This window comes from Drosophila sechellia, chromosome 3L (genome assembly GCF_004382195.2).
Source record: "Drosophila sechellia strain sech25 chromosome 3L, ASM438219v1, whole genome shotgun sequence".
Lineage (NCBI taxonomy): Eukaryota > Metazoa > Arthropoda > Insecta > Diptera > Drosophilidae > Drosophila > Drosophila sechellia.
Window position 1 is genome coordinate 13,178,584 of NC_045951.1, and position 26,614 is coordinate 13,205,197.

At 47.7% G+C, this 26,614-nt stretch overlaps 3 protein-coding genes across 5 annotated transcripts; 2 read left to right on the plus strand and 1 right to left on the minus strand.

Moving 5' to 3' along the window:
* Nucleotides 1-513: 513 nt before the first annotated feature.
* LOC6605594 (extensin) lies at nucleotides 514-15,840 on the plus strand. Of its 2 annotated transcripts, XM_032718298.1 has the most exons (4): nucleotides 514-685; nucleotides 1,226-1,393; nucleotides 14,250-14,570; nucleotides 14,636-15,840. In XM_032718298.1, exons 2-4 carry the CDS (start codon nucleotides 1,333-1,335, stop codon nucleotides 15,406-15,408), a joined length of 1,155 nt encoding a protein of 384 aa, XP_032574189.1. In that variant the 5' UTR covers nucleotides 514-685; nucleotides 1,226-1,332; the 3' UTR covers nucleotides 15,409-15,840. The 2 variants fall into 2 exon arrangements, with proteins under 2 accessions (XP_032574189.1, XP_002030413.1); XM_002030377.2 differs by lacking the exons at nucleotides 514-685; nucleotides 1,226-1,393 and adding an exon at nucleotides 8,268-9,695.
* Nucleotides 15,841-16,076: 236 nt separating this feature from the next.
* LOC6605595 lies at nucleotides 16,077-24,515 on the plus strand. 2 transcript variants are annotated; one of them, XM_032717732.1, is made up of 7 exons: nucleotides 16,077-16,742; nucleotides 16,814-17,752; nucleotides 17,811-19,958; nucleotides 20,024-20,258; nucleotides 20,322-21,932; nucleotides 22,432-22,716; nucleotides 22,780-24,515. In XM_032717732.1, exons 1-7 carry the CDS (start codon nucleotides 16,707-16,709, stop codon nucleotides 23,178-23,180), a joined length of 5,655 nt encoding a protein of 1,884 aa, XP_032573623.1. In that variant the 5' UTR covers nucleotides 16,077-16,706; the 3' UTR covers nucleotides 23,181-24,515. The 2 variants fall into 2 exon arrangements, with proteins under 2 accessions (XP_032573623.1, XP_032573624.1); XM_032717733.1 differs by lacking the exons at nucleotides 22,432-22,716; nucleotides 22,780-24,515 and adding an exon at nucleotides 22,258-22,386.
* Nucleotides 24,516-25,054: 539 nt separating this feature from the next.
* Nucleotides 25,055-26,503, minus strand: LOC6605596 (vacuolar protein-sorting-associated protein 36). The gene is made up of 3 exons (XM_002030379.2): nucleotides 26,335-26,503; nucleotides 25,546-26,271; nucleotides 25,055-25,487 (listed from the first exon to the last, which is right to left on the minus strand). Exons 1-3 carry the CDS (start codon nucleotides 26,428-26,430, stop codon nucleotides 25,110-25,112), a joined length of 1,200 nt encoding a protein of 399 aa, XP_002030415.1. The 5' UTR covers nucleotides 26,431-26,503; the 3' UTR covers nucleotides 25,055-25,109.
* Nucleotides 26,504-26,614: the final 111 nt, after the last annotated feature.

Below are 26,614 nucleotides of genomic sequence, written 5' to 3' on the forward strand. Positions count from 1 at the left end.
CTTATAAAATTTAAATAGATTATCAAAGGTTTTAGAAAGTGTCTAGTAACATGTAGCTCGGCAATTTGAAAGCAATTTTAACTTTCACTAGATACAAAAACAATAGGCTTTGATTTACATCATCTTTTTTCTTATAGGTGTTAGTCGTAAAGTTTCAACTATACATGTAAACATTATCTTCTATTTTTAATAATCACACATACTTCGAACTTATTTAATTTTTATTTTTATCTATTTTTTTTTTGTATTTCGATCCAAAAGATCCACTTTTATGTGGGGTTTATGTGTTAAATTACCTCTATATTTGTTTATAATCTACATTGCAAATAACTTTAACTAATAATATGTTTAGGTACATTACATTGCGTGTAAATTTTGGTTTTTAAAAATGGTTTGAGTCAATGCTAATGGTATATGGTATGTGGGCTCAAGTCACCGCTGAAGCGCTGTTGGTAATGAAGAGCAAATATCGATGTGAATAAAGACTGATGACTTTGACCTATCGATGTTACATCGACGTATCTTCCAGCTCTAACGCAAACTGAACTATTATTGCAATTATACCAAAAACCGTCGTTTCCCAGCGCAAATCGTTAGAAGTCGCTTAAAATTAGCGAGGATAAATCGCCGTACAGCTGAGGAGCAGGATTCCAGCGAGGATTTGAAGGCGCATACCTGGCGAAAGGTAAAGTGGCCCCACTGTTGAGGCCTGATATTTACGTATATTATGTGGAAACTAGACGTCGGATGCTGACTGGCTAGCAACAATATGGCTCTGGCTGCTGTACTCGCTGTGCTTTGGTCATTGCCGAAATATTCAACGGAGCAGCCCCCGAACTCTTGGTCTGTGTGGCTACGAAAAAAAACCAGTCCCAAGTGCATCGTGGCCCCCGCACCGCCCCGCCAGCATGCACGTCCCCTCATCTGCATCCACTTCGCCAGCTTTCCGATCAGATGGCAACTGTTTGGCAGCAGGATTTCGCCTTCGTCTTACTTGTTTCAAGTCAGCCAGTCAGGCAGTCAGTCTTTGTCCGCTTTGGTTTGGTTTTGGCTTTGGTTTTGGTTTTGTTCCATTTACATATATGCCAATGCCAGGCTCGGGCGATATATCCAGTTTTTCACTTGGATATCTCGGTGTATATATGTAAGGCACACGTACGCGAGAGATGTGTGTGCGTTTGAGTGTGTGTGCGGCTGTTCATGGTCAATTTCTTTGCATTTTCAGTGTGAAACTCATGCGGTGCAGGTCGAGTCGGTGCAGGAGCAGCGAAACCAAGTCCAAGTCCAACTCCAAATCCACGTCCAATCCCACGTAGAAGTGTTGAGATCATCATGGAAACGGCGCTGGATGTACTCTCAAGAGCGGCGACCATGGTGCAAAACAATCCCAGCGGTAAGTGAACAAACCGATCCGACCCAGACTTCCAGACCAAAAAAACACCAACTGGAGCCATTAACCAATTCCGTTTAAAAAGAGTCGACAATTTTTATGATTTCAACTTGGCCAACAACATGCCATGATGTACTCAACCCAACGGGGCAGTGGGAGTGGGGGTTACACACAGCTCTTTTATGGCTTTCACCTTTGATCCAAGAAGACTCGGAAAGTATTTCAACAATGTGTCAGACACAGAAAAAAATAACCAACGATAACCAACATAAACATTCATGGGAATGAAAAGCAGTGATTCAAATAAGTAGTATTTAAATATATAGAATTTAGAGTAATTTCTGAATGAATTTTATGTGAATGAACTTGGAAAACTCCACAAGTCTGCTAAACTACGTCTCTACGTCATTATACAATGAAACAAAGAGTAACAAAACGTTTCCTACAAATGTTGAGCCCAATTTTTGCTACCAATCAGAGGCGCTGTTTTTTATCACATATTTTCATATTACATATGACCTTTGAATTCAGATTCGCTTTTGGGCTCTAACTGCTCTCAGTGTATCCAGTCGCAGACCCTTCTGCGTGCTCCAGTCATGATTCACGATTGCAACAGTGCCCCCTTTCCGGCTGACATCTTCCTCTTTGTAACCACGATCCCCCACTCAGACAGTGTCTTCCGAAATTCTACCCACCCGGCGACATCGATGAGCGCGACAATGGACGCAGGCGGATTCCTGGCCGCGAACACTGTGCGAACGCATAAACACTCGACGAATCCGAGAAATGTTTTATTTTCGTACAAAAAACGACAACAAAACATTCCAACAAAATGAGTTTGCGTCGCATTCCGATTCCGATTTTCATAAATGTGTCAAATGCCGCATTTTCGATGGCAGAGTCGAGCGGTTGGCATATGTGAAGTATAGTCGGCCACCGGACCCGGGGACCCCTTATCAATAATAGCCAGCCAGTCAGCCAGTCGTTTTCGTAGTGCCACTGCGGCTGACGAGCACGAATTGTCGACTTGATGTGGCTGTGGATGGGGCATTCGTTCGTTCATTTGTTCGCCCGTAGTGCATATTTCTGTACTGGCGACATATCTTTTATATATTTGCAATTTGCATTCTCTGCCCACCATGCGACACACCATAGCACACCACCCAGAGCGACAAACCGCGTGACATGCCAAAGAAATGGCCGGCAGAGAGTGAGTGGCATATAGTAGTGTATGGTATTCAGTGCGCTGGATCGCAAATATGTGTATAATTGTTAAACAAAAAGGCAATTTGATTAGGCATGCTCTCCGGGTAATTGCACAATTTATAATAGGGGGAACAACGATAAGCACATAGCCCGCTGTTTGGGCTGTGATTTCGCTCCCCCCATTTGCCACTGATAACATGCAAATCATGCCTGCCCAGCCATGGAATTCCGATAATAGCCGCCCCAATTTTTGTTTATGTTTGCCTCAGTTTCATTTTTCTGTTTCTCTTTCTGTTTATTTAACCATTGGCTTTATCAGCCATAATTCTGAATATTTGACAAATTCCGCAGCCGATATATATGCGTACAGCTGTCAACACAGCGAGCTGAATTTATGAGATAGCCCCCGCCGATACAGAAAGAGAAATGGTTCCGATGTTCGAATAAATATTTGAAGACGCCGCCGCGCGATTCGTTAGCGATTTGTGCGCGATTTTTTGGCCATGAACAATTGGCCGGGCAACAATTGAGTTCTCAATGCAGCGGCCTTAAAATCAAAATCAGGCAGTTAGACCATTTTTTTTTTCGTCGCTTGTGATTTAGCGAAGATGAGCGATTTGATTGATCGGCAGCAGGCAAAATGCAAAATGTCGTTAACCTGCGCATGATTAATGGAAATTTGTCATAATCGAACGAGGCACTCGGATTCTGGATCTTCATAAATCAACCGCGTAGAAAAAACCGGGTCGATCGGGCCGTTAATTAAACGGCCCTTCCATTGTTTGCCGAGGAGCTAACTCTATGGCCAGGCCATAATTAATAAACAAATAGTTACACAAATTGTGGCCTGCCTGCCATCTAGCCATCCCGCCATCCCAGCCAGCCAGCCTGGGCACAAAAGAAAAATTGTGGCAATTTCGAGCGCGGCTGGCCGGGCACAGCTGGAGATGGACACCAACCGTTGGCTGGGTGAGCATGGTGCTGGGGACGGCTCATCAGGTAATTTACATGGCCTTTCAATTCTCCGTTTTGGCCAGTGCCAGTGCCAACTCTGTGGGCCAACACTCTCTTCCTTTTACTGGCAATGGCCAAACGGTGCGCATAATTGCCGCAAATATCGACCATAGGAAAATCTAGCAGGCAAACCAGTTTGGGTTTGTTATTGCCATGGGATGGGATTGGATCGGCTCCATTTGGTTTGGTTTAGCTTGGTTCGCAGCTGATGGGCTTCGGGATGGGGATGGAGCTGGAAGTTGGGAGTTGGGAGATTGGGATGGGGACACAGATTGGGACTAGAGCATTACCTTTCTTTTTACTGCTGCTGCTGCTGGCGTGGTTATGTTGCTTTTGCTGCTACTGCCGAGTCGCAAGCGACTGCTATTTATTTATTTAAACATAACATTTGCCTATTTGCCATAAATTTTCACTCTGCGCGACTTTTGCCAGCCACTCCGCGCACAGGAAGAGGTGGCAGATGCAGCGGCAGAATCAACTTGTTGCGGACAATATCGAAATGAAAGTTGTCTCGCAAACACGGCGGACTATTCTGCCCATCTATCTATCTATCTATATACATATATTTGTATATTTATATATATATATATATATATATATATATATCGGAAACTAGATTCATAGATCTGTGTTCGATTTGAAATTCGGCAAAAATGTATTGGGATTTTTCTCACGCTTGATTTACCACCGGATGATATTTTATAATGACAACTATATTTATGTTATTGTTCGTTTTGTCTATTTGCCTGTTGTTCTTGTTGCTGTTGCCGCACTGTTTTTGTTGCTATTCTGGACAATCGAAAACCAGTTTCTGTTCAAATCGCGCGCACGCTCGAGTTTTATTTAAATTTTGAACTGGTTTGGCGCTGATTTGTGTTGTCTCCGCTGCGTATATATTATGTACCCACTAGATATATACATATATTAGATTGTTAGATTTCACAAACTGGGACTGCGGTTAAGATATAAACATAATTTGTCTTGTTGCTTCGGTATCGACAAGTTCTGGAAATTGCCGGACACCTCAGCCACCTCACCTCATCCCATTTCATCTGTGTGTCATCATTATTGTGATCGTCATCTATGCGATCTATAGAGCGCAGATCTTCCATCAAGAAGTCGGATCTCGTTGACTTCCGCACTACACTGACCCAAATTGACAGGCCAGGCAAGGGATCTCATGTTTCTGTGCCGATTTCCAAACAACACAAATTTCAATTAGCAAAGCATTTTCCGGAGTTTTATTTATACTGTTTGGGGGTTCTGTTTTCCTCCAAGTTTCGAATCAATGGGGCAATATTAAATTGCTGCTTAGCTGGTCATTCAGCTGCCGGTCACAGAAAGGGAAAGAAGTTTAGGAAATTTGGGTTTGAGTAACCTGTCTTTGGCCGGAATGGGTAGATAAATAATGTCCAAGATGAGAGATGAGATTCTAGAAAAACATTCCGTAATCTTTTGTTGCTTAACTCTGTGCGTTGATAAATTTGGTGTAATTTAAGTGTGCAATATTTTCCATTAATTAAACAATTAAAATCATTACTTCCAAGCAGGCCTGTATTATTTATGTAGGTGCTTTAATAATTAATGTTTTAAGCGAATTTCTAGGAAATATATATAGCCATATTTGTTGTTTGGCTCAAGGGACTCATCATTAGGCGTAGAACATCAACTAAATCGGTTGGGGTATTTCCATTCGACTTCTGTAAGCTTGCCCGCATAATTTAAGTAGCTTCCACCCTTTATTTTCCCCCCAAGTCAAGTTTACCCACTTTGCTCATCCAGTTTTTGCTGCCCCTTACATTACTTTGCTCTGGTCTACGATGTTTGGATTTCGGTAATTTGTTGCCATTGTTTTGGGCCAAACCAGCCAGCCGGAGTGGAGTCTTCTGCCCCCAAATGTCTGTTGGATCCCCCCGTTTGTTGTCATTGTTTTATACATTTTTTTTTCGTTTTGTTTGCAGTGCTTTAGTTTTTTTTTTTTTTTTTTGCCATAATTGCCATTCGATTGACCTCGTTGCGCATGCGTGCGCATGTTTCACGCTACACTACAAATTTTCGCGCACAACAAACGGCTGGGATGATGAGTAAGCGCCAAAACCAAAGCCTAGGAGCACTCAAGCCATTACTCAGCCAGTCAATGGTATTAGCTTGATTTCTGTAAGCTACATTTTGTGATTTTTTTCGATTTTTCGTTTCCCCCACTGGTGGTTTAACAGCTGAAAATTGCACATTTTGTGACTTGGATTAGCAAACGAGCGACGGTCGATGGTGAAAGATGGAGAAAAGGAAACCCATAAGCGGAGAAACATCGATGGATCGATCGATCGATCGGATGGAGGTTGGTGGTTGCTGGATGGTGGATGGCGCGAGATCAACAGCTGAGCTTGTGCAAGTCGGTTCGGGGCAGGCCAGCTCGGGCCATATGATCATGGCAGCCATGTGCAAGAGTCGACTCATCCTGGCCAGCTCAGCTCTGCTCCAAACCAATCCAATCCACTCCACTCCACTCCACTTTGCTCAGCTCAGCTCCATTCGCCTTCTCGATGTTGCCGCTTTTGCTGCCGCTGCAGTAGCAATATTCATGGGGCAACAACAGTAGTGGTTGTACTACAAATCGGGCGTAAAATTTCATGGGCCTGCTATTGAATTAGAAACGAGTTTCTGTTGCTATTGGTTTCTGCTTTCTGCTGCCGCTGTTGCTGCTTCTGTGCCGTTTTCTTGCCGCCAAGTTGCAGTTGCAGTTGCAGCAATGGTAACTGCTGTTGCTGCTGCTGTTTGGACGGACTGATAGACCGAGAGACGGACGAGCCGTGGCCTGAACTAAGCCAAACGGAGTCGAGCCAAGCCCCAAAAGCAGCCGCAAACATGTAGTACCGTCGACCTATTGTGTGCCTTCAATAACAAACGCAAACAGCGCTGCGAACATCTTGGCTATGTGATGAGCTTTGTCCTGGGGCTATTTGCATTGATTTCCCAGGGAAACTGCAGTCTTCAGTTGGGCAAATTTGGCGTAATTGAAGTTGATTGATTGTAGGTCATTGTCATGTTTTAGTGCCTATTTTCGTCCAAAAAGGTCGCATTTCAAATTTATCAAACATCCAATGCTCTTATCAACTACTTTTTTATTCTAATTCTAATGTTAAGCATATAGTTTTCTAGTTGTATATTTTTTGATAATTATTCATTGTATTCATTTAAACATTCTTGTGTGCTGACCTTAACTAAAAGTAATACGTGCTTGGAGTACCCGGAATCTGTTGCTCCGCAATTCAAACTATTTCCTTTGGATTCCTAAATGTATGTGGCTCCAAAGCAAATCATTATAGAATTGTTGTTTTTGTGTTTTTTTTGTTGACTGTGTTTGTTTTCGTTTCCCGCCCAAATTGTTGTTTGTTTATCATTGGACTTTATAGTATTTTTAAAAAATAAACGGAAGTTATTATCCTAAAATGTTAGGAATTTTCAACAATAAAATACACGATACAATGAGAGAATTTTATGGATCCTATTAGTAAATAATTTAATTCTAATTTTTCCATAAGATTGTTGGAAATTTAAGGTATTTTGTTAAAATTGTTTCCCAATTATTAATGTGCTATAGTATGTTTTCAAAAACTGGGCAGATACATATACTTAAGTTTTAGAAATTGGCTGCTGATCCTTTTTTGAAACAATTTTGTGTTATTAGTTATGAATTTGTGTTATTAGTAAGGATTCTAGGTATTCTATTGTCGGTGTGACTCGGGCAAACCCTCATTTGTCTAGTTTGTTGTCATTTTCGCAAGCCCGCTTGCAGTCCTCACTCACATACACACATATATAACCAACAAGCGGTGGAACGTAGGTAGTTCTGCACGCAGCTACAAACTTGGCTGGATTTGTGGCAAAACTCTGGGTAAACATTATAATGAGCCCAATGCAGTGACCGGGCCCAAAACAAAAGAGCGTTGCAGACAACATGAAAGAACGCCCACACCATGTGCTGCTTGGACCCGACCCGACCCGACTGGCCCTACCCAAAATCGCAGTTCACAGCCAGAGCAGCCACGGAGCACCAAGAGTTCGCGCGGACTGTAGCCAATTCCCAATTGCTGCCATTTCGTTACCCTTTTGCCCAATTTGCCAAGCATCAATGGGGCAATGGGGCGTGGCGGTCGCATCCTACGGACGGATATACAGACATTGGACCCCTTTCTTTGCCTGTCTTTCAGTTGTACTTTTTTCAATTACCAAATCACCAAAAGCAAGCAGAGATCCGAAATCCGTTGAGAACTCCAGCGAACGTCGGCGAGCTTCAGCGAAAGAGAGGGCCAAACCCAGTCCAGTCCAGGCCAGGCCAACCAGAGTCAAAACGGAAATTGGTAAGAGGAGAAATAAACGAAAAACAACAAGGGACGACAACTGGCGCAAGTGCAAATGGCTCTAAAGAAAAAAAAAAAACAAGAAAAAAGCCCCCAACTCTACAGATCCGATCCCCCCGGTTTCTTCAGAGACCCGAAGACCCGTGGAGACTTTTGCAGCCCAGCGAACGAGCGCAAGACGAAGACTGGCGAAGAAACCGAAGACGGAAGACAGAAGACTCGGCCGCGGCTTCGGAGCTTCGAAAGCCCCCATATAATAATAATAATACAGCAAGCCCCAGTCGCAATCTTCAAGTCGCCGTTCGCCGACGATCAGTTTGAGTTTGGCCGTGGAAGCCGCCAGTTCGGTGTCGCTTTGCTCAGTTGCTCAGTTGCACCAGTTGCCCAGTTCCTAATGCTATATAGCTGATATAGCTATAGCCGATACCTTGCTATTCGTACTACGATTTGTGGCGTGGAACGTGCGTCCAGATCGGTTCGTGTGTGCCGCCCCGTTCCGTTCGTCGGTCTCTGAAAGCGAAAACTGGCGCTCAAGTTCAGTCAGCGATTTGTCGGTTTCTATGCAAATCATTACTCGGAAAAGAAACACATATAACCCAGAGACGACAGAGTCGGAGACAGAGCCGCCGTAACAACAAAAGACAGAAAAAGCCAGAAAAAAGAGCGTGCTATTTTTATTTTGCTAAATGTCGACTCGAGGCTCACGTCGCCGGAGCAGAGCCAAAGTCTCCGTTTCAACTGGCGAGAGACTGTAACCCGAGTCGCGGTTCGCGCAAAAAAAAAAATAAAAATAAAAAAAAAAAACAAAATCGCAGAAGAAAAAAAAACCAACAGACAAACAGAAACAGATTGTATCTGTATCTATAGTCGCGACTTGCGGCTCGTTTTGTGTGCGCACATTCGTGTATCTGTATCTGCCGCCGAGCGCAAAAAAGTAATCATAAACTGGAAGGGAAAGAAAAACAAATAAATAATAAAAGAAAAAAGAAAAGAGTGCCGCTCCCCAGCATCCGAGGAGTACTTCAACTGATACCGATTGATAGATACCGCCCCCAACTGCCGGCCAAGGCGTAGTGATTTGTGAATCAGCTGAGTCGGTTTTTTTGGCGGCGACTGCGGTGTGGGAGGATCGATCCCCCCCAGAGATTTGGATCGAGAACAAGGAAGTGGCTAGATAGCGCAGCTAATTGAGAATCCATCAAGTTCGCGTAGAATGGCTCTCCGCTTAGATTATCGTTGCTTACTGGATGCCTTCGAGGATTACTACTACCACAAGGAGATCCAGCGTTTGGTCGCCGAAACCGCTGGGGGGGCTACAGCAACATCTCCCTCCTCATCCGCCTCCTCGACGGCCTCCATCTCATCTGCATCCTGCTCGAGTGGACCCTCCACTTCCTCCAACGCCTCGTCCGCGGCCAGTACGCACGGTTCGTTGGCCCAGGTGGCTACTGCCCGAGCGGCCGCTGCTCTGGCGGACCAACAAGCACTGGCCAGCCAGAGGGCGATGTTCTACAATGTCCAGCATCCTCAGCAGCTGCAGCAGCTGCATGCGTTGCAGGCGGAGTCCGGCAATCAGCAGATGCATCCGCAGGCGAATGCCGATCCCAACGCCTCCTCCATGGCCAACAGTCTACTCTGGCAGCCATGGCGAGATCTCCAGCAGGCGGCCGCCATGCATCATCAGCTCTACAGGCAGCAGCAGCAGCAGTTGCAGTTGCACTCAGGTTCGTTTGTCAGGGCGACTTCAAAGAAATCGTCTCGCGAAAATCCCCCAACTGACTGACCTCGGCGACTGAAAGGTTGAATCTGTCACATACGGGTGATCTTGCCAGTGAAACTTGCTTACAATTCATTAGGAAGATTGCACATGAGGCCACAATGGCAGGGGACAAATTGTTTCTATTCTTTCAAATGTGGTATCCTCTTCTCCGTAATTCCACGTTTCGGATTCGTGTAGTTTCGGTAATTTCTCTTATCATAACATTTAATTTATTCCGTGCTTCTTCTGGGAAGTAGTGTCTAAATGTTCAGGGTTTTACAACGTTGTTAGGATTTCTTATAACGATTATTAATAGCCATCCTGTCGGTAAATGGTACGCTTCAATTTTAAGTAAATAAATATCAGAATTGTTTGTAACAATTGTTTATCACGACTGTGTACTTAAATGAATTTAAACTCCGGTTTAAAACTTCTACATTGAAAGAGGTAACACCTTCACTCAGTTTCGAACTACAGAAATGCAATTTTAAACTATAGTAGAAACATTTAGAAACATCTAAAGCTTTGAACCTTTAAGTATGAAATCTAGCATAAAAAAACTGCAAAGTTCTTTGCATTCAAGCCAAAGTTTCCTATGACAGCATACGGGGAGTTATTGTTACCTGATTTCTAGTTGAAATCTTATTACAACAAGATCTTTGATTACAGCTTTTAAACCAAACAAATAAGAAGCCGAAACAAAGAAAATATTGTTTATATAAACTCTTTGCGGACCAGAGTTTTAAAATATTACGAACATCTTGTAAAAGAGTATACATTTGTATATCACTCAAACTCTTTCCACTTCTTGGGATGACTGTCCCTTGAAGTAAACAACACGTGTGGTTCTAGATTAGCACATAATATGTTCGCAATTATCTTGGGTGGATGCAGGCAGGCAAAGTGCAGCGAAGAGCAGGGCAGTGAAGACCACGTTGTCGCACCTGCTGCTCACGTGGAGGCTACACTCATTCGCCTGATCCGTGCTGAAGTTCAATGGATCGGCGAACGTGCCCTTTCCTTTGGCCACATGGCCATGATAACCACTCACCCACTGGGCTCATGAATGGGATATCGGAAGCGATTCGCCAAGCCTCACTTTATCAGTTAGTGGGCGGCGTGTGGCCAGGACGTGGACGTGAACGTGATGACGATGGGATTGGGTCTCAGACGCAGATTGGCAACGGCAGCGAACGCAATCGGTCACGCCGGCTGCAAGTGCGTATCGATGGCGTCTCCACTCGGCTTGTGCCAACTGGAAAATTGGTAATGAAATTGGCAACACTTTTACTGCGCTCCCCCGTCGCCAACGATTGGCTTCGGGCTCGAATTGGCAAACGAGCAGACAAACACACTCACACTCCAGTTCCACCGCGTTAATTGGCGACATTGCACAAATCACACAAATGCTTTCAATTACATGGCGACGCCAGGCAAACACAAAAATCACTGGAAAAAAGATCTGCCCGAGAAAGAGCAAAAAATGAGCGCCTGTTTAAACATTAAACCTGCAAAAAAAATAAAAACGATGAGGTGGAACTGGGGCTGGCGGGGGTTTGGAGCTGGAGCTGCTTGGCTCGACTAGGTTTTGCTTTGCTTTTGTTAATTTGTTGACATATTAAAACCAGATTTGCAATCAACTCGGCCAGCGAGTAATGCGGTGCGGGCATAGCGGAAAGTCTGGCAGGGATCGGGGGCTTGGTTACGGGCATGACTCACGAGCCGGCGCGAGTAAAGAAAAATAAACGTAAAATATATAAATAATGAAAAACGCCTGCGATGGCGGTGACGGTGGCGACGATGATGGAAAAATAAATATGTACACAAAGCTACAAAAGCTACAACAACCAGAGCAGCAACAACTTGTTTGCATAAGCCACAAAATGCTGTTCCCATTGCTATTGCTATTGCTTTGCAGCCATTTGTAGCACAATCTTACACTCAGGCCAAAACTTATAAGCATGCAAGTCTGCTTGGGTTTTGTCACTCTCGCGCCGTCTCTCTCTTTCCGCCTCGGCCCCTCTCTTTCGCGCGTTCCCTTGGATCGGAACCAGATTTTGGGATCTCACTGGGCCGGCTTTCAAATCGCCAGACAGCTGATATATCACCTCAGTGGTGAAGAAGTTAAGATTGGCCCACCGTTACCGGAAATTGTGAAATGTCTCTCCTGAAATAATGGTTCGATTTTTTTGTACAATAATAATGTACTCTGATTGTTATGGGCAAACTTTGTAGTATACTTATATTTATTTTAAGATCTACTATTATCAATTGAAAAGTCTATTATTTGCGTAATATTACTACATTCATATCGTTAGTAGTAGGAATATTATGGAAGTAATGCTTTCTATGTTGTTGCTATTCACAAAACATTGAAATGAAGAAAGATAAATACACCACTTATATGATACAATTGGGTATCAAAAACTAATGAAATATCCCTTTATAGATTATATACTTATACGAATTGATGATGACAAAACCTTAAAAACAAATGTTTACTTTGGTTTCTTAATTATTCAACTTTGCGGTTGTTCTTTATAGCTTATTCAAGTTGTTCTTTATTGCTTTAATGCATTTTACAAATGCCAAAACCTGGTTTCTACCTTTAAATCGTATGTTTTTTGTCTTCGGAGTACAAGCTAACTGTCGCTACTTCCTACATCGCCTGGATCCCACGACTGTCCCTTGCTTATATCAACGATGTAACCCCAATTCGAGCTCCCTTTTACGAACTCCCCCTTAAATTTCGAATCGGTCTGCCATTCAATCGACTTCCCCTTTATCGCCAATTAGCCGATACAGAAATGATTAAAACGCTGGCAGCAGAACAAATAAACAATGCCGAGAGGATGCTGAAAATGCGGTGGCGTCGAAGGTGAGATAGGGAGCTGCAGACCACAATCCGCAAAAGAGGGGGAGCCTCAAAAAGAAAGCTTAATGTTCCAACTTCCATGCTCCAGCGTTGTCGTTGTCGTCTTCGTTGTTGTGGTTGTTGTTTTCGCTGTCGAATTGCCGATCCCCCAACATACGGCGACGTCCGACGACCGGAAATGTGCAATAAAATTTGAATGTTTCTTTATTATTATCATCATCCCCATCATCATCCGCTTGAGCCCGAGCCCAAGCCCAAGTTCGCTCCCAGCCTCCGTGTTTGTTGGTTTTTAATGCCTCTTGGCCTGCAACTCCAACTTCTCTGCCGCCGCCTCCTCCTCCACCTCCTCGTCATCCTCTGCGCCCAGTGCTCCACTCGGGACAGACCAGTTTCTTGGCTCCTCTTACTGGTGCTCCTCTGCCTCGCCGTTTTGGTTGGACTCGCAGAGCTAGTAATATATGGCAGCCCCGCTGTGACGTTGCCAAAAACAGGACAACGCTCCCGCCTGCTCCTACCACTCCTGCTCCTGCTCCTCCGCCAACGCCAACCGCCTCCATACCAGCCAGTCAGCCAGCCAGCCATTCATTCATTCATTCATGCCTGGGTTCCTGGGACTGCAGCTACTCCTCCTCCAAACGGGGTTCTCTGCGCTGCTCGAAATGTGCAGAAGTCGCCCGACTGGTTTGCCTGCCCCTTCGATATCGGCCGAGAAACTGGGTTCTGGGACCTGGCTTCCCGCTGCCAGCCTTTTGCTTTATTTATAAACTTGGTTTCCTGGCAAGCTGCAGCAGCAGCTACACTGAGCGCCTGGAGCGGATGGATCTTTCATCCCGACGGGATGCCCACGCTCCGTTTTAGCCGCTTCCCACGCCGGCAGCTCGGTCAATCGCCCATTGGCAGGCCAGGCACGTTCCTGAGTTTCGCTCAGTGTAGGCCAGGCCCAGACTTTAATGCACACACACATACAACCCAGGCTAACTCGAAAAAGAGCGTAGACCAAACGAGTTTTCGTAACCAATTTTGTTGGTGCCTTGGAGTTTCGATTGTATGCTTTTTCTGTTGTTATTATTTATTTGCTCGAGTGTGTGTGTGCCGTTTTTTATTTTTATTCATATTTTTTGCCGATGACGGCTACGTCTTCTTGTGCATAATTTCTGTGCTGCCTTAAGCTCTTCCTCCTGCCCGCCGCTCTTTGCCGCTTGGCGACTTCGGCAGCTTTTGGCAGAGGTTCATTCAAAAAAACGAAAGACTTAGGCAACAAACTTGCAGGACAGAGCGGGCCAGGGGGCAGAGATTTGGATACATAGACGCAGGCAGGCGATCGGGTGGAGGAGAACCTTTGTAGAGTCAGCCTCGCCTTAACTCCGACTGATTCATTACGCCCACTCATCGACCGCATAATCGAAGCCAAGACGACAGACACGTAAACCGCACCGAGCATTGGTGACTCGCTAGCCAGACAAAACCCAAATCAACCGCAAAGCCACAGCAAATTTATGGGTTTTAATTGAAATTCGATTTTAGTTTATTATATGGACATGGACTATTACTATTCAGAGGGCTAGCCAAAAAGATGGCCAAACAGATAACTCGTTTTCCTGAAAACCGTTTTTAACTCTTGATGTTTCTTTTTTCTCCTTGCAGAGATGCGTGCGACGTCCAAGGTGCTGACCACCACCAAGTGGCGACGCGAACGGCGTCAGCGCAGTGCCGGATACCAACCGCACGAGGCAGGCAACAGCGAGAGGGAGCGGGAACGGGAACGGGATCGGGACCGAGAGGATCGCGACATGGACAGTCCCATTGACATGTCGGTGACGACGGGAGCTCTGAAGCAGAGAGCCTCACCGCCGCCTCCCTATCGCGAACCCTTGCCTGGGACCAACTACGCGGCCAACAGCCGACCCAGCGTCATTACCCAGGCTCCACCCAAACGAGAACCACCGGAGCAGGCCCACTCTACAGGTGAGAAGCCATCTATGCACATTAGTGTCAATGATCATACTAACCTGCTCTGATTTGCCTTGCAGATATGGCGATGTGCGACATTGACGAGCACTTCCGACGCTCACTGGGCGAGAACTATGCTGCCCTGTTCGCCAAGAAGTCACCGACGCCTACGCCAACACCCACGCCCTCGCCAAGTGGTACTCCCAAGCAGCAGGTTTCGCCGCTGGCCTACGGACTGCCTTCATCAACCAGCACAGCGGCATCGCAGCACTACCAGCAGCAACGCTCGCCGCTGGCCAAGTCGGGATGGGCCATTCTGGAGCCCGAATCGCTGCAGCCGGAACTGCCGCCGCCGCAGGAGGAACCGCTTCCCCTGTCGCTGGCACTGCATCGCACCCAAACGCCGCCATCGCCGCCACCTTCGGCCACGGGATCGGCACCAGCGCTACCCACGCCCGTCAGCCAGGTGATGGAGGCAGCGGTGGCGGGCAGGCGGATCCTGGACACGCCACACCACACGCCGCCGAGATACAACACGCCACCGCCTCCACCGCCGGCTTATGGAATAGCCGGAACCACCGTAGTGGCGCCGACTTTGACACCGACTCCAACTCCGAATCCGACGCCGTCGCAGATTCCCACGCCCACGCCCAGCATGCCGGCCATTATTCGGGTGAAGGCTGAACCGGGACTGGCGGCCGTGGCTGCCTCCTCGACGCAGACGCCGCCCGCTTCGCCCACCTCGTCCACGAATATCTCGATATTCACCAAGACTGAAGCCTCGGTGGACGACCACTTTGCCAAGGCGCTGGGCGAAACCTGGAAGAAGCTGCAAGGCGGGCACAAGGAGTAGACGAGGAGCAAGCGAGCAAATCACCCACCAACCCGCACACAACCCGATCCCGATCCCAATCCCCAACAGAACTCAAAACAACCCAACCCAAAAGCAACCCCTGATCCTCAACGATTCAACTCAAGAGCTGTTTTTATTATAAATATTTCAAACTACACAATTAACGTTTAAAGATCTCATGCTGATGTGAACGGAAATTCTTCAACTGCGAGTGTATTACAAGTTTCTGATATAATGATTTTATTGAATATTGATAACGGTTAGCGCGCGGATATAATTATATATATATATATATGAATATTTACATATATATGGATAAATGTGTATGACAAAGTGTATACGTACAAGTTACAAAATTTTGTATTCTTAACGCTTAGTTGGTAGAGACTAATCCTTAATAATATACCTATTAAACATAAGTAAACAATCCTACAAAGTCTGTCTATTCATTCACCGAAAGTGGGAAATAAACTGCACAATTTTAGATTTTGAATTGCGTATTTTGAATTGCATCTTTTGAATTTTCAAATGTATGTTGGGCAACTAACAGAGCGTTAACAGCGCGCGCCTAACAGCACACTGTGCCTGGTCAGCCAGTGTGCACACACCACGAACGGCAGACGGAACGGCGACAATGCCATTCACAGCGAACGATAACGATTGTTGGCATTCGCACGGCACGAATCGTACAGTACATTTACATTGCAAAAAAAAGCATAAAACAAAGTTTTAAAACAATTAAAAGCGAGCAATCCTCGGCGTATCATTAAAGAACCAGCCCACTGTTCGCCCCATAACCGCAGCAGAGCGCGCGACCTTGCAAATTCACGGAGCAGCAGCGCCAGAAAGAGAGTTCGTCGGCAGAGGGGCGCAGAGAGAAAATGTCACGCAAAGCAGCAGCAGCAGTGGAAGTGGAAAAAGAGTGAAGAAACCGCAGTAATCGGCATCGGGATCCGATCTCAGTGTCCTCCAGTGCAGCGATTCGTCACACAGACGGTCCGAGGAGCAACCCAAAACGATCCTGATGCGGCACAGCCGAGTGCTGAGTGTGGCGAAACTAACCGATGGGCAGCAGCAGCAGCAGCAGCCAGCGAAAGTAGGAGACAACAACGGAGCCCTGCGTCTGCGGTCCTAGAAATTCGTTATTCGACGTTCACTGGCAACACGGACACCTGCTAGCGCAATGCGAATGCCGCCGATCCTGGCCAGGATTGTTCGTAGACTGGTGCTTGGATGTCGTCGGTAATTGGGTGCGCCATCCTCCGTTGGATCTCCCCTAGCAATCCGCTGGCACCACCATGCAAAGCCTGGACTCCTCATGCCAAGAAGCCGACGTAAGAACTGTGGCATTTTTAATGCAGCCTGAATACGATTAATTCCCATTTTGCACTTTATTTTTCGACAGTTTATTATAAATGACACGCTCAAAAAGTTAAAGGGTTCCAGCAACGCGGACCATGTCCAGGGCCTAGCGGTCCACGCCCACGGTTCGGGCGTCCACCAGACGCAGTTCGTCCAGTACGGCACGTCTGGATCCTCGCCGCAGCTGCAGCCGCAGCAGTCCTACCATCAACTGCATCCCACGCTCCAGCAGCAGCAGTTCGCCTCCTCGAGCAGCAAATCGTACCTGGAGACCAGCCTGTTGCAGGCTATACCACAGATTCCTGCCCAGCCGCCCATTTGCATCTTCGATGACGACGAGTCCCCCACCGAGGGCACTGGCGGCTCACTGGGCAGCCTGCTCACGGAGCCGACCTCGGCCACGCCCAGCGGCCTACCCACTGCAATTGCTCCGACGCCCTCCTCGTGCTCATCCTCCACCACAACGATGTCGAACTTCAACTCAATCACGTCGCCGTCGCCGGTGGTGCCCGATCTCCTGCTGTCGACACCGCCGGGCGTTAACTCCAGTCTGAGCAATAGCTCAACTGGAGCGGCCAGTGTGTCCAGTAAGAAGTCTGAGAAGCGGCCACCTTCCGCCAACTCAACAGCCAGTGGCGGCGGCCACCACCTGCACCATCATCACCTCCACCAGACGCACAATCACCATGTCCTGGCATCGCCCACGTCGTCGCCCAGCAAGCGCCAGAAGTCCAATAGCAGTAGCAAGGAGAGCAGCTCCTCTAGTCGCAGTTCAGCTATACCCGCCGCATCAGTCTCCACAGCCACCTCGTCGTCGCAATCAGCGCGCGCTGGCGCCGGCGCTGTCTCAAATAGCAACAGCAAGCCACCTTCCTCCGTCTGCCAGTCGGGCAATAACAAGTTCTTTAATCTGCACGAGAAAATAAGGGACCTGTACCTGCAACTGCTGAGCAACGACCTAAACTACTTTGCCGAGACAGGGGTAAGTGTTGAGCCAATCAAAAGCGGGCACTTTATGTAAGGTTTATTATACTTTTCAGCTAAAGCAGCGCACCCGATCCTTTACACTGGAGCGGTTGGTGGATCGGGAGAAGCTCAACACGATTGTGGTCAACTTGTATCCCGGCAACAAGGGATACTCGCTGGCCCTGCATTATGACGAGCACATGGTGCTAAATCCGCAAACGAATGAATGGTCCACCACGGACAAGGACGAGACCTCGACCGATGCTGCGGGATTGGGTGCGGGAACGGTCAGTCATCGGAGTCGGCCCAAGCCGCCATCCCAGGACGAAAGTCAATCCAAGGCGGAGGCGGGTCACGCCAAACACGATTATGGACTCGTGGAGGTGCTTCGGTGGCCCTACGAGAACGATTTGCTGCTGCAATGCATCGATCGTGAAATGCTGCCGGAGTTTCTAATGGATCTACTCGTAGCGGAGACCGTCAGCTTGTCGGATGGCGAGGGAACACGGGTATACGCCAAGCCGAGCGTCTTCTATGCCGGGTGCGTTATCGCCCAGATCCGCGACTTCCGCCAGACATTTGCCACCTCAACGAATATCTGTGATATGAAGCACATCCTGCTCAGGCCCACGAACGCCACCCTATTCGCGGAAGTGCAGCAAATGGGCAGCCAGTTGCCGGCGGAGGACAAGCTCGCCCTGGAGAGCCAGCTGGTGTTGGCCACGGCGGAGCCGCTGTGTCTGGAGCCGGATCCCAGCATAGGGCGGCAGGCCATCAACTCCCAGCATCAGCGTCAGCTATACAACTCTCACGAGCTGCGGCGCCAGATGAAGAAGTTCACCCAAACGGCCATCAATCGGAAGCGCAAGTTGGACCAATTCACTCACCATCACGGCCTGGAATTGTGCGATTACTTGGCTCGCCTGCGCCAGCGACCGCGGACAGGAAGTAGCAGTGGTGGCGGCAACGCCACACCGGCCACGGCGCCCACCAACAATCCGCTGGTGGGGGCCATGCTCTCGTCGTTCACATCGAAGGTACCCCGGCGACCACACGAGGTCATACGGCCCATTCGTCCGCCCACACTGGAGTATCCCGCCAATCTGAAGGTGCCCGAGCACGTGATCAGCGTGGAAAAGTATGCCAAGGCCTTCGAGCCCCTTAACGAATTCAGTGAGGCCTGCAAGGACGGTTGCCAGCCCAACTGTCGTCATAACTTCCAACCGCAGCTGGTCGAGGAATACATTCTTGAGACGGAGCGGGAGGCGAGTGAAGGCCGGAGGGCTCTATACCACATAAAGCTGTCCATCTTCCAGCGCCCCTCCGATGCAGAGTATCTCGGCGAGCTCTATGTGGACCGAGATTACCGGGAGGGCGAGCGAAACGGAGAGTCGTGCCGCTTTGCGCTGGGCACTCGGGTGCATGCCAATCGATACATTCAACAGTTCCGCGAGATCTTCACCGAGGAGGGACGTAAGGCGGTCAAAATCACGCATTTGATACCCGGGCATGTGCCAATTGTGACTCACACGGGACTGACGAATGAGCAGCGAATCCTCTTGCAGCAGCAACAACAGCAGCAGCAGCGTCAAGCTCAAATGCAGCAGCAGCAACAACAACAGCAGCAGCAGCAAGTCGTTGTTGTTGCCAATCCGCAGCAACAACCGCAACAACAGCAGCCACAACAAGCGGCGCAGCAGTTATCCGCCACAGTGCATCATGTTGCACTGCCGCGACAACAAATAACTCAAAAGACTCTCAATTTGGCTGGAAGTAATGTAATCAATGTACAACAAAACTTTCGACAACAATCAGCGCAGCAGCAGCAGCCGCAAACATACACAATTGAGGCCCCACAGCAGCAAGCTGCAGCACAGATTGTCCCGCAACAACAACAGCAGCAAGCTGCAGCACAGATTGTCCCGCAACAACAACAGCAGCAGCAGCAACAACAACACATTCATCTTCAGCAGTTGGCCACCGGCAGCAGCAATACCTCCACAACAACACACCAAGTTAGCCTCAGCAATGGTTCCCTGGTCCTTGTGCAACAGCAGCAGCCACAGCAGCAGTCGCAACAGCTGGCACAGGCGCTGCAACACTCGGGCATAACCATCCAGCCCGCCACCATTCAGCAGCAGCAGCAGCAGGTGAAGGGCACTTCTGTGGTGGGGGCCAATTCAGCACTGCGTGCCCAGCTCAACTCAAATGTGCCAATACTGGTTTGTAGAACATAATCAATTAAGGCTAGTTTGTCAATAACTTTCTGTTCTCTCCTACTCCGCAGCAAACGCAGCTGAAAGTGCAGCAGCAACAGATTATGCAGAAGCAACAGCAACAACAGACAACTGCCACTAGTAACAACAACAACAACAATAATAACAATAACAATATAAACAACAATACGGCCATACATCCGAATCCTGCAATAAACGCCATAGTCAACAGCATTATGAACTCTGCCAACCAGTACCAGCAACAACAACAGCAGCAGCAACAACAGCAGCAGCATCAGCAGCAAAGTAAGTTCGGTGGGAATCTTCACTGGGAAATATGCTAAATAACAATACAAAATTGTCTTACAGCGGGGAATACGTCAAGCAACAACAATGCTGCAGGGTCAGGCGGCAGCACCAACAACAACGGAAGCAGCACCAGTGCCACAACACTCAAGAACTCCAGCAATGCGTCAATTTTAAACCTGCTCAACAGTGCTCCAGCTGCGATGACCAGCACACCCGTGGCCAGTGGAACGTTCACCACCTCCACCGGCCAGCAGCAACCGCAGACGCTGACGCTTGTGCAGCACCAGCAACAGTCGACGTCGAACACTGCCGATGCGGCCACTGCTACGTATGTGCAGACCACCCGTGGAACACCTACGCTGGTGAGTACGCAGCGGAAGCAGCAGTCCAGCGAAGTGTTGCAAAATCTGTTGAACGCCAATCGAAAGATTGGTGGTGGAGGCACCACAACGACAACGTTTCGAACAAACTCCGCGGGCAATTTGATAGCTGTCAACCTCAACCAAGCCGGGCAGTCACATCACCAACAGACAGGCGACGGCAGCCAGACGGTAAGAGTGTCCATGTCGGCGCTTGCCTCGCAGTTGGCCTCGCCGCCCGCAGTGATGACAAACCCCACCACCAGCTACACAGTGATCTCGTCGGGTAACAGTGCCGCGGCGGCGGCAGCATGGATTCAGAGCCCAACGGGCCCAGTTCAGCAGCGCATTCTTAGCTCCCTGAGAAGAGACAGCACCACAGCGCCGCCCAACGCCATTGTGGTGGGCATGGCGGCTCCATCTCCAGGTAGCGATTCGAACGCCTCGAATGCCAGTGGCTTTGCTGTGCCAAACAATCTGGCGTCCACCTCAAGTGGTGGTGGCGGCGGTGGTGGAGCGCTGTCCGCCTTGCTGACCAACGCAGCAACTCCCTCGCCATCGGGCTCGGATCACTCGCAGTCGTCGCAGACGCACCAAAACCAAGCCCTGCTGGAGCGCCTGAGCAATGTCACATCGAACGTATCCGCCGTATCCATGCCGCACATGTCGCCGCAACAGCCGCAGCCAACGCAGCAGTTCATCACGAAAACCATCGTTCACTCTCCCGCCACATCTTCGATACACTCGCCTATGTCTAGTCCGCATCCGCAGCCCTCTGCCTCGCCGCAGCAGCAACAACAGCAGCAGCAGCAACAGACCACCGCCACACTGAATTTGCAGGGCATCAATCTGTCTCAACTGCAGGGCGCTATGGCTAACTTTGCCGGTCTGCAGAATGTCCAGGTGCAGATCCCCGGCTTCACTCAGCCCATTTCGCTGCAGTTCTCCGGCAACAGTTTGCAGCAGCAGCAGTCGGGGAATACGGCTACTGGTGCGGGCACAGCGCAAGGCCAACAGCGAAGTGTCCTGGTCTCGGTTCCAGTCTCCAGCCAGCAACAGCAACTGCCACACACCATAACGCTGCAAACGCAGTCGACGCCGCACCACCAGCAGCAGCATCAGCAGACTCAGCAGCAGCATGCCCCACCAACGGGCACCATTGTGAGCCTGCCATCGTCGGGACCTGGCACTCAGACGGTCGTCATTACGAATAACTCCGGCGGAGGAGTGACGACGGGAAGCAGCACCAGTGGCAGTGCGGGCGGCGGTGGAGGATCAGGGGCCACAACGGCTATGCTGACTCTTCCCATTGGTGAGTATAAGAGAAATGCATTCCCGGTGCAGAGGCCGCTTGCTAAGAATGTTGCACTGACGTTTCGGCCAGGCCGAAGAGATATTTGTGACTCTGGATCTGGCTCCTTGGTGGGAATCTTTATTTTATACTCGGACCATATTATTTAGACGTAACTCTTTTTATTGAACATGCTTAATTTTGTTCTTTTCTGTTTCTGTTTCGTTTCTCGTTTACAACATCATACAACACAAACCCGTTAACAACTCGTTTCGATCCCTCATGCAACTAAACTAATCCAATCCGATTTGTGTGTCTTGTGTGTCCTAACCCGAAATGCCATCAGTTTGAGATTAGAGAGTCCATTATGTATAACCGCAACCGTACTGTGCGTACTGGTTTAGCGACCAAGTTTGCGGCTTCCCGACCTCTGACCTTCAACATTTCTCATTGCAACCTAAAACAACAACCAAAAAAAATCTCCCCGCACACCCACGTTCTGCTCTCTCTCTGCTTACAGCTCAAATAGTCGGTGCCGGTGTACAGAAACTAAATCCTCAAACAATACGTACCTCAAATGTTGGTGGTGGTATAGGTATCGCCCAGCAAACGGTCCAGCAGCAGACGATCCAGTCGCAGTCGGGCGGCAACAGCACAGCGGCCATCCAGCTGCTGGGCACCATACAGCCGCGTGCCCGCAACGTCCAGGTGGTGGGCACCAAGCAATTGGCCAACAGGCAGCTCATCACCACCCAGCGGCAGATAGGTGGCTCCACGCTGAAGATCGCCACCACACCCGTGAACAGTTAGTAGAAATGCTTTCATTCCTGTGGATTATTACAAGCGCATATGTTTTTCCCACTGTTAGCTTCCAATGTGGTGACCAGCAGCGCCAACCTAACCTCCACTCCGATTGTGATGTCCGCGCAGAAGCTGCAGCTGAAGACGGTGAAGGCGCCCGTGCAACAGCAGCAACAGCCTCAGCAGCAGCAACAGCAGCTGCAGCAACAACACCGAATACTCAACCAGCAGAGCACCGCCACGGTGTCGTCGCAAACACTGCCCAGTCCCAACCAAGTGCAGGTGGCCCAGCAGCAACAACAGCAGCTGCAGCACATTCAGATCGCCGGCAGGGCCACCACCGCCTCGGGAGCCATCAGTCAAAGGACTCTAACAGCTCTGGCGGCGGCCAAGCAGCAGCAGCAACAACAGCAGCAGCAACAGGCTGCGGTCAATCGACGGCGCTCCACCACCGATGCGACCAAGTAAGGGATGTGAATTGCTGCCTGGAACTGAGACGACGACTGGGACGACTGACAGATGAAGCTATAGAGCGAACATGTAGAAAGGCTACGCGTTGTGTATTGCTTGATATTATAGTTTATGGTTACCTCCTAACTATCACTACTATCGTACATTGTATACCCATATAACTAAATATGTTTTGATGTGTAATCGTAAGTGTAAATTGCATGGGCAACAGCATAGCAGCTCATAGTTGTGCAACCTAGTTAGGAGCTGGAGCTGCAGCCGAAACACAATCGGCCTGGCCCGGCTCCACCGACTGCGCTTGTGTTAATTGTGTCCCCCCTGGCAAAAACGAATTAGGTGTAGAGGTCTTAATAATATTTATCTAGTTGTATATACGCATATATATTACATATATATATATGGAAATTGTTTCAATATGTCCCGCGCCCAATAGCCATTTAAACTACAACTATTTGGCTCCCGACTCCAATTCGTTAAGTCCTAAGACTAATTCTTTAAGCGTGCTAATTTTAAGCTGTAAATCAGGGGAGGGGAGGAGTCGACGGAAACAAAAGGAAAGCAATAATATGAGGAGAAGAATCAAGAGAAACGTAAATTAATTGTAAAGAAATTCTAATTATTACGATTACGTTTAGCTGCGAGAGCATATGAACCGGGTAGAGGGGTTCATCTAAGCAATTACAAATATTCATATTGTACTATTAAAATTATTATTGCTAATTATTTAATCGATTGCTAAGCTTAAGTTCACAAACGAAGATAAAACAACACACACATTTTAGTTTGTAATGTACAATTCGTAGCCTCAACCAATTTAGTACTTCCAACTGCAGATACATTAAAGACGGAAAGCAAAACAAAATATACAAAAGTCAAAACTTATTTAAACAATTTATTTGTAATAGCGCAATGTACAATGAAACTAGAGACAGGAGAGCAGCTGAATGAAGGAGCTTGGAGGATGGAAAAGTTGCCAACTCGAGTCGAGTAATGTGTAAAAGTGTCGCTTTCGACTAAGCAAATTTGTTTTTCAACTAAGCCAGTTTTTTGTAGATCGACATTATTTATTTAAGGAACGATTTTATTATGTTACAACCGCCTAGAGTGCTGTACTTGTTTAGCATTGTTTGATTCAGCTGTGCAGCACCTAAAGTAAACCTCTGCATAAACCTCTTCAGCCAGCAAGAAATAAAACACAAATTAACCTCACCACTACCCGTACTCCCTACCGTACCCAACACACACTCAAGCATAAACTACTCAATGTTAATATTAATTAATAAATGTGATTTAAGATGAATAAACGAAAATGAAAGCATGGTACTACGTAAACCGAATGAATGATTGAAAGCATAACGAAGTGGGAAAATGTTACTCAAGCAACTGGCCAAAATCCTGAGTACGAAAGTTATATAGATACATGCGTGGTAATTTGGTCTGATCAAATGGTTATTGAAACGTAATTCAAAGATTTATTAATGTAATGCGGAGCAATCTAAGCAGCAGCATAAGATATTTATATATATATGTAAACACGAAAACCACTATTAATATAAATGTGTAATTTCAATTCAATAACTGCTTATCAAAATACCTGACTGTAGAAACTTTTCATTAAACTGATTACGAATAAAACTCTTGAGAATACTAAACAAAAATGAAAATAATCACGACAAAACCAAAATAACTTAATGAAGCGCCGACAAAGTCACAGCAGAAGCTCCGTTAATCAATAAAGTGTGAAATGAAATTTAAAACTCAGTCTTGTCATTGCGATGGAACTGAAAATGGTAAGGACCTTTAAAGAATGTTTACTTAAATGAGTTTTATGCAGTTTTAGTGTCCTGGCTTTCTACTCAAAAGTCCTGCCATTTTTAAATAAAAAGTAAAATATCTTTATTAACCATAAGAACAAGCACATTGAAATTAGTCCCGGCCCAGCAGAAGATTGGGATAGAACCGCAGTCCCTCCACGGACTCGTCGCGACACACCTTGCCCAGACGCTCGGCCACCAGCAATCGCTCTTTGGCCAGCAGGAGTGAGATTCCCAGCTTCTTGGCTAGTTCCTCCACAGCCAGAGACTCGGCAGCCTCCACCTTCTCCAATGTGTCAACGGCAATTAGGGCATCATCGTGGGACTCTAGTTGTAGCACTCTAGCGCCACTGGGAAAGCTGCGCAGGCGTATAGGACCACTAAGATGCTCGCAGGCGTGCAGCAAGTCTTCAGGCGATAGCAGTTCCAGACCACGAGCGCGGTTCACACGACAGTAGACATCAGCCAAGGACATCATGCCACCTTGCTCCTAAGGCGTAATAATGTAAGTGTCAATACAAAGTATAACTTATTAAAATAGTTCCTACCTCGATAGGATCCAGCAGCATCTCGCAAATCTGTCGGGCCAGGCTACTAAAGTAAGAAGAATTGCTGGTAAAGTTGTCCCGCGTGACGGGATCATCGATGCCCAGGCTCATGAGGTAGGATTTGAAACGCACCGTTTCATCGTCAGATATTTCTCCCTTCTGCTCGCGTATCTTGCTGCTTATTGTCTTGGACACTCCCACCATGTCCTTGGCCATGGCCATTAGAACACTGAGATCCTGAAAGGCCAGTGCTATGTTCTCATCCGTGGCCTTGGCTTTTGCCTCCAAGTGCCGTTCGATGCCGCCAATTCCTGTCCTCTTCTGAATGCGAGCCAGCCTATCGTTGGCAGGCTCCGAGGTTGGACTGCTGGCCACGCCATTGATGATGGTCTCGCTGGTCAAGAGGATTTCCCAGACGCGGGCATTTAGAGTCTCCCGCAAGGCACTGTGGAACTCGACACTCAGGCCATTCTTGCCCGACAGTTTTATGTGGGTGGCGCGACTGGAGTCCAGTGGGCCGGGTCCTTTGTCCGACGTTGGCGGATGCAGATGCATGATTATGCGAGTCTTGCGGCCAAAGAAGTTGGAGGCAGTTGTCTCTTCGCTGACGGATATCACATAGCTGAGTGGCAGGCAAAGTGTTACGGCGGCCCGGGCAATCTCTCCAGGGCGACCCCAAAACAGTCGGTGTGTGGTGAGCACCACTTCGCCGTCTTCAAAGTCCGTCTGAAAAGATTTGAATCCAAGTAAGACCCGGTTTCGTATTGTGCGTATTCACTAGCTGTTCACCTTTTGGTCGCCATCGTATATTTTCACCTTGTTGTCACGGCTGACGAAGGATTCATTGGGACTCAGACGGGCCTCCACATAAGCGAAGCGATTCATTTCAGATATTTGTTATTTTATCCCTAATATTTGTTTTGTTGTGAGTCGGGCTGGAGATGACACATCTTTCGTGACTCCACCGTTCCACCTGCTTATTAGTGATGGTATCTTGTTTCTACAGTATATATCGGCTATGGAAAACAAAATATAGTTGTACACATCTATTATAAATAAAGTAATTAAA